Here is a 14,531-nt window from a genome sequence, read left to right on the forward strand (position 1 = left end):
TGGTATGTAAACAGGCAGAATTCGGCGCTGCGGTCGACAACACCTATATAAGACAAGTTCAAAATGGTTCAAATGGCTCGGAGCACTATGGGACTTAACATCTATGGTCATCAGTCCCCTAGAACTTAGAACTACTTAAACCTAACTAACCTAGGGACATCACACAACACCCAGCCATCACGAGGCAGAGAAAATCCCTGACCCCGCCGGGAATCGAACCCGGGAACCCGGGCGTGGGAAGCGAGAACGCTACCGCACGACCACGAGATGCGGGCTATAAGACAAGTGTCTGACGCAGTTGTTAGATCTGCTACAGCTGCTACAATAGTTGGTTATCAAGATTTAAGTGAATCTGAACGTGGTGTTATAGTCGGCGCACGAGCGCTGGGACACAGCATCTCTTGGTAGCAATAAAGTGGGGATTTAATCCCGTACGATCATTTCTCGAGTGTACCGTGAATATCAGAAATCCGGTAAAACATCAAATCTTCGACATCGCTGCGTCCGGAAAAAGATCCTGCAAGAACGGGAACCAACGACTACTGAAGAGAATCGTTCAATGTGACAGAAATGCAACGCTTTCGCAACTTGCTGCAGGTTTTAATGCTGGGCCGTCAACAAGTGTCAGCATGCGAACCATTCAACGAAACATCATCGATATGGGCTTTCGGAGCCGAAGACCCACTCGCGTACCATTGATGACTGCACGACACAATGATTTACGCCTTGCTTGGGCCGTCGACACCGACATTGGACTGTTGGTGACTGGAAACATGTTGCCTGCAGGGACGAGTCTCGTTTCAAACTGTAACGAGCGGATGGACGTGTACGGGTAGGGAGACAACCTCATGAATCCATGGCCCCAGCATGGCAGCAGGGGACTGTTCAAGCTGGTGCAGGCTCTGTAATGGTGTGGTTCATGTGCAGTTGGAGTGATATGGGACTCCTGATACGTCTAGATACGACTCTGACGGGCGACACGTACGTAACCACTCTGTCTGATCACCTGCATCTATTCATGTCCATTGTGCATTCCGACGGACTTGAGCACTTCCAGCAGGACAATGTGATACCCCACATGTCCAGAATTGCTATAGAGTGACACCTGGAACACTCTTGTGAGTTTAAACACTTCCGCTGGCCTCGAAACTTCTCAGACATGAACATTATTGAGCATACCTTGGGTGCTTTGCAACGTGCTGTTCAGGATAGATCTACACTCCCTCATATTGTTACGGATTTATGGACAGTCGTGCAGGATTCATGAAATCAGTTCCCCTCAGCACTACTTCAGACATTCGTCGAGTCCTTGCCACGTCCTTTGCGGCACTTCTACATACTCTCGGGGGCCATGCATGATATTAGGCGGGTGTACCTTGACCGATTAATTTCAATTTTTGCATAGCACATTAACGAACATTAGAGGACCTCGAATTGCGTAACAAGGCGATGTGTAACTTAACTACGCTGGCGCGTAAGAAGCAGAATGCTGTAATAGAGTTTAGAATGCGAAGAGTTCGTGCACACGTGGAGCACCCCTCATTCGACGTGACAATGCCAGACCACGCACGATCGCTGCGACATCTGTAACAATCAGAGGCCTCGCAAAATTCTTCCTGCTGTTCTACATTTTCATTGTTCATAACTTTCGTACTAGTCTGGGCTACTAATTGCCACAACGTTTACCATTTTATTATGCGATCTATTGTCAAAGTGCTCTTAATTTCAGCAGCAGAACTTTACGCACATACCTACAAAACTTGTTTTTCGAAATGTGGTCAGCAACGCCAGGTAGTCAGTTAACTCGCTAGTTAGTAAAGTTATGGGATATAAGCGGTCCTAAAGTATTACAGGCATACCTGTCGTTTCCATTAGGATGACAGTGACCAGTGAGATACGGTTGTCCTTCGCGGCTGTCCTAGACAGAAACGGCGCTAAAGAAGAAGCGGCCACGGTTTCTCCCCCTGCTCCTGCTGCTTGTGTTTAAGCCATAGTGGCACGTTCCAAAATCTCAGAGCCAGCCTTATTGATGTGTTTACGCGTCGGGTCTGCTGGAAACGAGCCAAAGAAATCCCCGACGCCCAGCAGCAGGCAGGCTGGAGGCGTGGATGTTGGCGCTGCCGAAGCGCAGGAACGTGAAGGTCGCGTTCGTGATGGGCACGTAAACACTGGAGACCACGGAAGTATGTGTATCACCTTCACACGTGGAGTACGCGCAATTGAAGGAAACGGCGATAGGACGTGGCTGGCTCTTAACGTGAGTGCTGTCCATACGCCGGTGATAAGTACTAACGTATGTCGCATGTTCGGCGTTGTGGGGAACCAATATCGGGGAGGCAAACTCCATCGCCGCTACGCTACTGCCCGTCCCTGGGACTTCGAGAGGAGGCGTGTCAGTTTCAGCCGATCTAGACGCGTGAAGAGTGTTCACTGTAATAAGTCCGAAAAAAAAAACGTTGTGCCCTTTAGTGCTTCAGACTTGTCTGTCGATAAGTATCTGTTGACATAGTTCACTACGAACTCAAACTGAAACCTTACAAAGTAGTGGTAGGGCGCTGAGTGACCAGTCAGTCCGGTCAACGAAGGAAAATTAGGAGACAAAATCCATGCAGTTGCACATTTCTGTACAGCTGTGGGAAGACATGAACAAAATACTAAAAATCCCAACCGCTGGGGTACGGAAACTTGTGGTGGAGGGTACGTTTAAACGTCGCCATTTTCTGTTTTTCTTGAACAACTCGTCCCGGAGGAGGTTTGAGTCCTCCCTCGGACTTGGGTGTGTGTGTTTGTCCTTAGGATAATTTGGGTTAAGTAGTGTGTAAGCTTAAGGACTGATGACCTTAGCAGTTGAGTCCCACAAGATTTCACACACATTTGAACCTTTTTTTTTTAACAACTCGAAAACCGTGCCTTCCTTTTAACTAGATTAAATTTCCTAAAAAACAGGTCCTATTCCTTTTTGGTCTATGACTAATAATCTTCGCTTTGCAAGGGATGGGAAAATCGCAGATTATTAAAAATAGTATTTTAATGGTATCAAATCAATGTTTATTGTTAAATAGGGTGGGTTAAGAACCAAATATTAAATGTGTGTACCACCTCCAAGTGCAGTAAAGCCGTATTAACGGATAGATTGTATTGTAGTAGGGGGGGGGGGGGGGGGCAGGTGGAGGATAAAACATGAGGTAAGGTAAGTCGCCGAGTTATGGTCACGCACTTCCCTTCTTCTTACGTCTGTAAATGGAAGAGCGAGTAGGTTATTCCCAGTCTGTCTACCCACTACGTCACAAGAAGCGGCTACAGGATGTTTCACAGAGATATACTAACCCTCTTCTGTGCGCCTTATGAATCACTGATGACGCAGTGCACAGACATGCCCAGAGGGTGTTCATTTTCCGCAAAGTCCGTTAATACTACATGGCATACAAATATGAGTTACTGGTGATATTAACACAAGAAACGCATATGAACCACAATCTACGTAAATTTTTGCACACTATTCTACACTGCTTAGAGGGCAAATTGATGCTTAGTCGTCCTTTACAACGGCTGTGGCGTTGCTTTGGGAAAGGCGACATTCCCCACCATGAACGCTCCTCCATTTTCATTTTGCAGACAGACTATACCTCGGCAGCTTTTCTCGGCAGCTTTTCCTGGTCCGTTCTGTTATGAGACTAGACCAATTAACTTCATGGAGCACGTGTTTATATAGTGGAGTTGTTTTCATTTCATTAAATGAGTACTATCTCAGCTGTTAACTGAGTTTTTATGTAAAATACGTTCCTACAAACAATGGCTTACAACTGTATAATTTGTAAGTGTGATGTTGTTAGTTATCTTTATAGTGTTGATGGGAAAGAGACTGGATTGGATAAATATCGCACCCTCCTACTGTCTATCACTGAAACATTTGTAAAGCTATGTAATCGTGTCATAGTCAAATGGTGACGAATTAATGAATGACCAGAAAGCTATTGCATTTCTCTCACAATTAATTGTGTTACTGATAGTCTGCATAAATCTCTTCCATTCTAAACTGCTGGCACTTCTTGAGTGGCCTACACTGAGTGGAGCCACTTACCACATATCGACAGTATCTCTCCTAAGGCGCGTATGAATATGTCTGATAGAATGGGACTCATAGTGTTCAAGTCTAGAATAGTAATCTGCTGTAATTTATTGCTTGCCTCATGTTGAAGTATCTGAAGTTCTGTAACACTCAGGTGACCTACTTCTACTGCACAGAAATACATTTTAAATCACTGGACCACTTCATATGTTGGGGTAGATGAGACTGGGGAGGTGAATTTGGTATCTCTCATGCTGTGAAAAGTATGACAGCTGTGACGGTGAAGACAATGAAACTAACGCTGTCGAATACATATTAACACCATGTTACACTTGGGAGATGTTCTTCAGTGTGGTAGACAGTTGGCAGCTCCAGCTATTGAGCCGTTTTAACATAATAGCTCACTAACAACTGCGAACAAGCACACATTTGATAAAAAAAAACTCGTGACGTTATTTTGTCTACTCACATGATAGAACTGGACAGGAAATTCTGCGTATGTGTAATCTGTCTGTAAATGAAAAGTGAGCGGTAATCGTGGTGGGAGAAGTTACCTTTCCCGGGAGGACGCTGCTACAGCTGCCGCACAGAATGACTAAGAATCCGTCAGCTTCCCCTCTAGCAGAGTAGAACAGTGTGCAGATATTTGCGTGATTTCTGTCCATATGGGTTTCTTATTAGTATCTCATATCTGTTCTCCATGCAGTGTCAACGCACTTTGTGAAAAAACACCGCCATGCGTGTCTATGGACTGTGTCGATAGTAATTCACAAGGCGTGCAGCAGAGGGTCGCTTTAACATTGTGAAACGCCCTGTAGCTGCTTCTTGTGACATAGTGGGGCAGGCAGACTGGGAAATCACCTGCTCCCTCTTCCGTTTGCGGACCTGTGAAGGAGCGAAGCGCATCACCACAATCCGGCGACCTACCTTCCCTTACGCTTTTACCCTCCACCTGACTTCCTCCACCCTGCTACACCCCTATAACGCAATAAATTTGTTTGTTAATACTGTTCTACTGCCCGTTTAATACTTGTTCTTAACTCACATCAGTTAATAAAAGAAATTAATTTTATACCATTAAAACACTGTCTTTTAATGATCTGCGATTTTTTCATTCCCTGCAACGCGGAAACTGTCATTTCGAGCAAAAATGAATTGGAGCTGTTTTGTAGGAGATTTAATGTAGTTTAATTTTGTACTGGGAAATATTTTCGCTAGGTTTTCGCCGCGGTTTTCGAGTTATTGAAGGAAAACTTGAAAAATATCCTATAATGTTCAGCCCTGCCCACCCATCTCCACGCTCACAACTGGTCGGGATTTTTAGAATTGCGTTCATGGCGCTCCCCTCGTACACTGTACAAGAATTTTTGATTACACGATTTTTTCCCCTATTCGACCTTTTTCGATCTTCGTTGACTGGATAAATTAAGATACCGTTGTCTGACTTCAGTACTGCAATCTGTTATTGCATTCTATGCGTGTTGGTGAGGTTGATCCAGATATGGTCTTTTTTTCTGGTTTTGCATGGCTGCATGGTACGTGAACTCGCAGAACAGTATTCGTTAGAGTTCTGAAAATTCTGATCAATTAACATCGATAAGCTCTATATGAGGTGGAAACAGTAGTCTGTAAAAATCTTGTACTATTTCAGAGGATCCGCATCCTATTAATGCCTACGAATAACTACTGGAAACGTACTGAGAATTCAAAACACGCTGTTATCAATAATTTGGTTTACGATCCAGTGTAGATAGTAAAATCTATTCAGTGCACGGTCTTTAAAGAAAACATCTTTGGACAAATTAATGTGTAATTATCGGGCATAACTCCACACACCGCACGAGATCTTGGCGAATATTTAAATATAACTTCTTGAAACCGTTTTTGGCGTGGTTCAGATGTCCAAACCCATATTTTGAATGAAAACTATGTACGGTGGAACGTTCCATACGTGGAGGTGAAACGTGGGTCATCAACGACTGAAGTAAAGAATATACGGTTAGTCATGATGCTACAAGGCGTTTTGAGTTCTTCAGAAAAATAGGTAGGTGATTTAGGGAAATACATATATTAAACAATATGTACGAAAACCAACAAGAAGACCAATAACAATGGGAGGCCAACAAATGAGGGTTGGAGTTAAAGACGGTGCACGGCAGATAAGTAGTCTTTTGCCATTATTATTCAACCAGTATATGAAAGAGGCAAAGGAGAAAATAGTTCAGAAGTACGATTAAAATTCATAGTGAATGGACATCAATGCTAAGATATGTTGGTAACATTGTTGTCCGCTGTTGAAGTAAGGAAGACTTAGAGGACCTGTTGAATGGACTGAACAGTCCACTGAAGACTAAATATGGGTTGAGAGTAAACAAAAGAAAGGCAAAATACAAGTAAAACATTGCGGTAGAAGCAAGGAGGACACAGGCATTAACACTTCCAGGGAGACTATCCTCGACGTGGGAAGGCTTATGGCACAAATGTGTGCCTTAATCTGACGCTGAGACAGTACGATTGGAGCACAGCATTTTGTGGAAGAGAATCATGGACTGTAGGAAATTCGGAAAAGAAGAAAATCGACGGGTTTACTAAAAAATCATGGAAGAAATGAGGATCATCTCTGCTGACTCGGCAAGGAAAGGAACATAGGGAAAACACTGACTAGATGAAGGGACAGTATAATAGAATATTTCTACATAAGAAGTAATTTAAAGGAAAGTGGTACTATAGAAATGCAATGTAATTGGGAAAATTCTCAAAAAGTAAGCCGATGCCTGTGTAAATGTATGAATTTCCTCTTCTCTTTTACATTATATCCACACAACTATGAACAAATGTACCCAACCTGTGAAAAGCTCGCCCAAGCCTGAGATGCTTCATGTTCTGCGTGGGAGATCTGTATAATGTTTGGCACCTGATTAAAATATAAATAATTTCTTTAGTTTACGAAGAGAATAAATGGAGCAACTGCCACAGTAATAGAGGGAGACGTGTACGACAAAAACTGAATGAGATGGAAGATAGGAATATATTCAACACATATGGACAAAATGTGATTTTCTACTCTGAGATGAAGAGGTTGCCACAACAGAGGAAATCACGAGTCGCATCAATTTCGTCAGAAGCTGATGACCTCCAACGGAAAAAAAACCTTAATCGTTCTCTTCTCGCGTGCACCTGCCGCCAACTACACGGTGTTGTATTCCTGATATTTCTAACAGTGGCACTGCATCCTTGGATAACCTCAGACACTATTGTCTTTTCATCGTGAGTGTGTAATTTAAGTGATATTCACGTTTTCTAAGACCTTTCCTATACGGTCAGTAATATTTTTAGTTCAGGTTCAAAAGAGCTTTATTTTCAGACAAGTATAGTAGCTGTATGGGCTTGAGCATTATTATAGTAATTACTGTGCTTGTTGCTTAGAACTCTTCGTGATGTGATAAAAGCACCAAGACACACATAAAAATCTCGATGAAATTATTGAAATAATGATTCTTGGAAGCAACATGTGCGCACGATTTTTGTTACTAGCGCTCTTATGAAAAACTTCCAGAACGGTAGTCCTCAGAATGTCTAAAATATAGCTACTGATGAAACAAAATACATGTACAAGTGCAACAATGCTGTCTACTTCCTCTTACAATCCATCACCCATTCACGCGCAACCACGCGTGATATCTTATAATGTCCTGTAAAATACAATATAACCGCTACGCTGAAATAGTAAATTTCGTACACGAGGTACCGCGATCAGTCACTTTGAAACAATACAAAAACTGCTTTACAGTTTAGGTACAATGTCAGATATACACATTTCAAGACATGTACGACATACAAGAAGTAGCCCTGTAGACTTAATGATCATCTCGATAAAATGAAATTGCGTAATTAATTTTCGTCTGTTTGCGATTACAGTCTGCAGTCCTAAAGTACATTAACATTCCAACACCCAAAGTATCTTCGCATTCCATTAAACGAGAACAAACGAAAACGGTGCAGCGCTCTTCCAATTGGATGTGCAAATTTGTTTTGGAGCTCTAATGATATGTCACAGTACCGCAGTGCGTATTTTCCAGCGTGTAGCAGTACTACAAACGTTTACTTGAGAAAAAACAAAAATTAATTACCTAACTTCATTTTTTTGAGATGATAATTAAAACGTTACGACTACTTCTAGTAGGTCTAAGAAAGGAAGGCAGGTAGTCTATTGACAACCAGTTCTTTTTTTTTTCAGCTGACAAAGGATGTGAGTCGAAACACCCAATCTTAGCTACGGAGGCGGTGGAGGTGGTCCATCACCATTAAATTACATCGAGAAAGAGGTAAAGAAATAAGCACAAGTCAGCTGGTGAACTTACCCATTTTGCCGGGAACGATATCGAACTGCGCAGGTGCGTCGTGCACGAAAACGGGCCTGGGAGACAGCTCCTGTAACACCAACAACAGGCACCGTCAGTTAGTCACTACGCTGAGCCGCTTGCAACTGCTATTAAGTGTTAACTTCGTCTTTTTTGCGTGAAAGAGATCTTTCAGGAGATATCGAGAGCGAAGTAAGTACAAGTGGGCACTGGCTCTCTTTTGCAGATAATAGGAGCGATGTCGCCAGTACAGAGTTGAAGGTTAAGACGTCCGGTCGTTTCTCTAGAGTTATTCGACAGACTTTTGGAAAACCTGAACCAAGTCTGTCCGAACGGAATGCTAAATCACTTGTTCCCACATAGACAGTGCGTCACAGCTGTGTCCATCAGTCGGGAGATGAACCGCATGTCGGTTAAAATCCATATATTGGGACTGCGGCTAGTTGTTCACATAATTCACATCTTCTTCCCCGTCATCTTCTCACTGTGCACGTTATAGATAAAAAGAGGAGCCACCAGAGGCGTAATAATAATCACTTCTGCGATATCAGAAAACAAATTGTAGAGATACATTGGAATAGCCACCATTACGTTATTTTACACTATGGCTGTAAGCAACGTTAACAGTAGATTTTTTTTAAAGAAATCTACACAGTATGAAAGATCCTGACAGTTTAAAACGGAGTGCCAAACCGAAACTCAAACCTGGGATCTTTGCGCCGTCCGTGGGCAAGCTATCTACCGACCGACTTACGATTTGCCCTAATAGCTTTACTTCCGCTAGCAGCTCATCTCTACCTCTAAAACTTAGCTGCAGAGTGAAAAGAGTGAAAATTCGTTCTGGAAACCGTCCCCTAACCTGTACCAAAGCCATGTCCCCACAATATGCTTTCTTCCAGGACTGCCGGTCTCACAATGTATGCAGGTGAACTGCAACGTTTGGAAGGTAGCAGATGCGATATTGGCGGAAATAAGGCTGTCAGAGAGGGTCGTACTTTATACTTGGAGAGCTTGGTGGGTAGAGTGCTTGCCCACAAAGGTAAGGGCTCCAGAAACGAGTACCGGTTCACATGCTTTTAATCTACCATGAAGTTTCAAATCTGCAAACACATTGCCGCAGAGAGATCCATTCTGTCTACACAGCATGGTCGTCGGAGATACATATAAATGATCCAGCCCCATGAGGTTGTTCGTGGGAGATGCTGTTGTCTGTAGAGATGTGGCAGCGCTTGAAAATACGCACCTCAACAGAAGTTTGGAATATCATAGAGTTTACTACAATGACTTCTTATAGTACACCCATTGAGGTTTTTACAATACCTTATTAACAAAATTTTCGTTAGTCACAAAAAATCACTAGAAAACAAAGCAGGCTCTCTCCTTAAGTGCATATCTTGAAAAAAAAAAAACAGTGAAAATCTTTGTTTCGGTATGACGATTATTAGTCTTTACTAGTAAGTATGTACTCCCAGCGTACGAATGAGTTCTTCCACTCTGCGAGGCATGCTCTGGATGAGACTATTAAGTTTATCTTGGTTTATGGGGTCCCACTCCTCAATGGCTGCTTCAGTGAGGTCCTGAAGATTTTCAAGTGCATTCGGACGCTGCTCAATGGCCACCTTCAACAGGTCCCTTGCATGCTCAGTTGCACTCGTATCTGGGGACTATGCTGGCCAGTGCATTCGGTTGATGTTGCATCTTTGAAGATACCGAGTCATTGCCAAGAGTACAGCGCAGTCTTACATTGTCATGGACTAGGATGAAGTGGTCACAGGATTCACGTCTGTAGGTCCTCACAATCGTTTGTAGGATCTCTTGGAGATATCGGGGAGCAGTAAAATGGGAATTACAAGATTCCATCGTCCCATCATTATTGCCGCCCAGAACATTACACTTCCAGCTGCAAACTGAGGACATCCTGAACGTATCGGTGCTCCTGGTGTCGTTTTAGCGCTTTTCAAAACCCTAACACGTCAGTGTACGGTCGCAAACCAATCCTGGTCTCATCAGCAAACATGACATTACTCCACACTGCAATGATCCAATGCTGATGTGCAAGAGCCCAGGTCCTTCGATTACGTCGGTTCCGTTGGTTCAGCGCAAAACTTCTCATTGGTCTTCTGGAACGAAGGCCTGTCTGATGCTGTCTTCTATGCATTATTTGGTCTCACATACGAATCCCTATTGCCCGAAAGATACCATTTCCAGTATTTCTGGCAGCTGATGTTGGGCGCCTGTGAGCAGACAATTAGAGGAAACGATCCTGCGTTGGTGTTGTCACACGACGTCTATAGTCCACATTTGTCGTCTTTCTCCTCACCTTAGACACGCACCTTTGAGTGACATGTAATCGATCGGAAACGTCTTGTTGTGTTTGACCTTCTTAAAGTTAAGTCACTGTCCTGACTCTGTCAAAGTGTGCACGCTTCTATGTGGAATGTTACTGCGGTGCTGAACACAAACTGAATGACGCTCTTGTTGACACAGGACTGCTCGCTGTGTGCCGCTACGGCAGCGGTATGTTTACATGACTGGGAAACGGGCACAATTCACGCCAGTAGTAAAACCGTCCAGTATGTGGGCTCTAGCTGGATACTGCTTGAAGTGCCTTGTCAGTGAGACCTGTAGTATCGTAGACTACATTTTAAGGTAGCATTCCGAACTTTTGTTGAGCAGTGTAGTTGCAAAATGTAGGAAGACTTGCAAAGTATCGATATTTGGTGTACGGTCTGGCAGTTGACACTAAAATAAACAAATGTTACGTTATGCGCATAAATAAGCGTTACGTAATGCGCATAAATAAGCGAAAATACTCGTTATTGTATGATCAGAAGATTGTCGAACAATCACTGGAAGCGTTTACATCCATTAAGTATCTAGAGTATGCGTACGGGGCGATTTAAAGCGTAACGACAACGCAAAACTGTTTTTGGAAAAGGCAGGATATCTTCATTGGACATAGCTCACCACGAAGGAGATAGCGTACAAAACCCTCATTCAAAAGATGCTTGAACATTGCTCGTCAGCCTAGAATCTTTGCCAAATAATATTGTTAGAGTAGACAGAGCAGCGAGTCTTTTCACGAGTTCGTTTAAAATCGCGATAGCGTCACAGAGAAGATCATCCAATTCCATTAGCAGAAGGTACAAGAGAAGTGTTATGCATTACGGTGTGTTTCACTGTTAAAATTTAGAGAGTATGTCGATATTCTGCTTACTCGAGCATCTCCCGAAATTACCGGGAATGTAAAATTAGAGATTTGAACTCAAGTGGAGACTTACTACGAACAATCGTCTTTCTAGGACACCTGGCGGGCTGCTGAAGGGGGGGGGGGGGGGGGAGGGCGGAGAATGACACTAGTCGTCCGTCACCACATGCCGTAATGTATATAGGTTTAGAATCAGAAAAGTGATTAGCGTTCCGACTCCACCACGACGTTGAGGCCGAAATCGTTAGAGACGGAGCGCCAACTTCAATGCATGTATCGAGGTGGAAGTGACTTTACCTGTTTCGGAAGCAATCCCCACATTCGAGTATGTCCGGTAAAGACAAAACTGAGTGATTAGCAAGTTAAAAAATGAGGAGGTATTGTAAGTAGTGTCGTAGCAGCTTAAATCACCATACGGCTTTTTCAACGACAGCATAACAAGACAGATTTGTTCGCTGAACCTTCATCTAAATGATATGGTGCTCCACCTACAATGCCATGAATGTGGATGAATGTTAAAATCTACCAGAATGAATGAAAATTATTACAAAATATAAATCTTGATTTGGCCCAGCAACATACATACAACATTCAACTGTCCCCGTTGTAATGGTAATTCAGTTCATGTAAGAATATTCATTAAGTGAAGAGCTAAACTGGCGAAATAAGCGATGAAGCCATTCGTCAGTCGAACGAGAATAGGATTGTGGAGCCTTGTGAAGTTACCCGTTACCTCTTGTTTGTACCGATTTTGAAAAATAGTGGAAATCCATGAGTAAGAATTGGCGGTTGTAGATTTGAGCGAAGGACTGCTGATAAATAGGAAATGCATTTCTGAATTAATGATAAATTATGAAACCGAACTGGTAGATGTGGTACATCAGGAATCCCTGGAGGATTTCGAAAATATAAAATAATAAAACACTGCACCACTTAGGGTTTCTCGTGGATAACACGATGATTTTCAGGGATTTCTTCCTGTTTCCGTACAGCTGTTTACATTGATATTTAAGCGTAACGAAAACACCCCTACGAATTACATCTCAGGGTTACTCTAACCAGGCGGCTGCCGCCTACAAGGCAATACGAGGAGCTATCTACGATGGTGAGACACGTGATCGGCATGTGGCTGTTCCCTTAGCGCCATTCCCAGCAGGTGAATGCTGGTGATTTCGCTGCTTCTTCATTCAAGCAGCTCCTCATCTGACCTCACGAGGCTGAGTGGATCCCGTTCCACACCTCATTACCTCAGAAACAATCCAAGGAGGTATCGAGAATCGAAACCGGGAACTTCCACGCTTTCTTCTCTTTCTTCTTTCTTTCGATCTGTTTCTTCACTGTTTATTGCCAGTGGTTCTGTGCAGACGTCGCATGATGTCTTTCAAATTCCATCCACGAGAACTTCATTCAGCTTTTTTTTTTTTTTTTAATTACAAAAGCTGGGGCCGGCCGGAGTGGCCGAGCGGTTCTAGGCGCTTCAGTCTGAAACGCGCGACCGCTACGGTCGCAGGTTCGAATCCTGCCTCGGGCAATGGATGTGTGTGATGTCCTTAGGTTAGTTAGGTTTAAGTAGTTCTAATTCTAGGGGACTGATGACTTCAGATGTTAAGCCCCATAGTGCTCAGAGCCATTTGAACCATTTGAACAAAAGCTGTTTAGTCCCCTGACCGAACACGCTGATCTACAGTGCCAGCAGTTATTCAGCTATGAATGCTGTTAATGTGATATTTTAGTTGATAAAATACCAATGTAAATAGTTGCACTGAAAAATGGGAATAAGTTCCTGAAAAGCACCTGACAATGCATGGAAAAAGTTGAGTGGTGCAGTGTTTTAGTATTTAAAACATTAATGTCATAGTTGCAAGCTTTCTAAAAAGATTATGATTGAACGTCCCGTCGACGCGTGTCTGTTAGAGATACATCATGAACTTGAAATAAGTTTGGAAGAAAAGGAAGTTAGCCGTATCTTCTTCAAAGAGACTATTCCGGCATTTGTCTTAAGACATGTAAGGGAACCAATGAAGATCTAAATTTCGATTGGGATTTAAGCAGAGGCAAATCGTAAACCTAATAGGAGTTAACAGGGACAGAAAGCATTATTTTTTATCATCTTGCTGTGGTTTTGAGAAACAGAAAATAGGGATCGATGTACGGGTCACGTTCGATGGTCCAGAGTCAGTGGGATCGGTGATCAGCAATCGCTGGACCAGTTCTGAGCAAAGTGGCAGCCGAGAGGCAAGTCCAGAAAGGGAGGCGAAGACGAGGAAGGAACCAAAAATGTTGTAGATGGTTGATACCCCTCTACAGGAGTGTGGACGACAGGCGTCAGGAGTGGTACAGCTTTTTGTCTTAAAGTTATCTACTAAATATGAACGTTCACGAATTGTGAAATTGTTCATTTCTTATGCCCAAAATGTATCTATATACGAGGGACGTTTGAAAAGTCCGTGCAAAGTCCGAGAGATGGCACCACCGGCGCGTATCGAGGTCATATGTAGTTAGTAGCATCTTTGAAAGAACGCACACCAAGTTTCAGCCATATTGATCTATTTCTTTGTGTATGCCATTCGTCTGAATCAAGGAAGTCTAGTGATTATCAAAAAATGGACGATAAAGAAGTTCGTATGGTGATTAACCATTACTTTATGAAAGGAAAAACATAAACATTACCGTGACTCTGCATATTCGATTAGAACAATTTATAAGTGGTTTCAAAATTTTCGTAGTGGCCATATTGGTACAAGTGATGCTGAACGTTCTGGACGCCCTGTGGAGGTTACGGCTCAAGAAATCATTGATAAAATGTAAGATATGGTGATGGATGACAGAAGAGTTAAGGTTCGTGAGATTGCTAGTGCTGTGGGCGTCTCGAATGAACGGGTACATAATATTT

General features: G+C 43.0%; 1 protein-coding gene across 1 annotated transcript in view; it reads right to left on the reverse strand.

The window, feature by feature from the left end:
• The window catches only part of LOC126481052 (calpain-C), a 453,845-nt gene that overhangs the window by 291,541 nt on the left and 147,773 nt on the right, over positions 1-14,531 (reverse strand). The window contains exon 3 of the mRNA XM_050104532.1: positions 8,431-8,500. Within this exon, the coding sequence (XP_049960489.1) occupies positions 8,431-8,500 (70 nt within the window). The remainder of the gene's footprint in view (positions 1-8,430; positions 8,501-14,531) is intronic.

The sequence above is a fragment of the Schistocerca serialis genome, chromosome 5, assembly GCF_023864345.2.
Source record: "Schistocerca serialis cubense isolate TAMUIC-IGC-003099 chromosome 5, iqSchSeri2.2, whole genome shotgun sequence".
NCBI classification, from domain to species: domain Eukaryota; kingdom Metazoa; phylum Arthropoda; class Insecta; order Orthoptera; family Acrididae; genus Schistocerca; species Schistocerca serialis.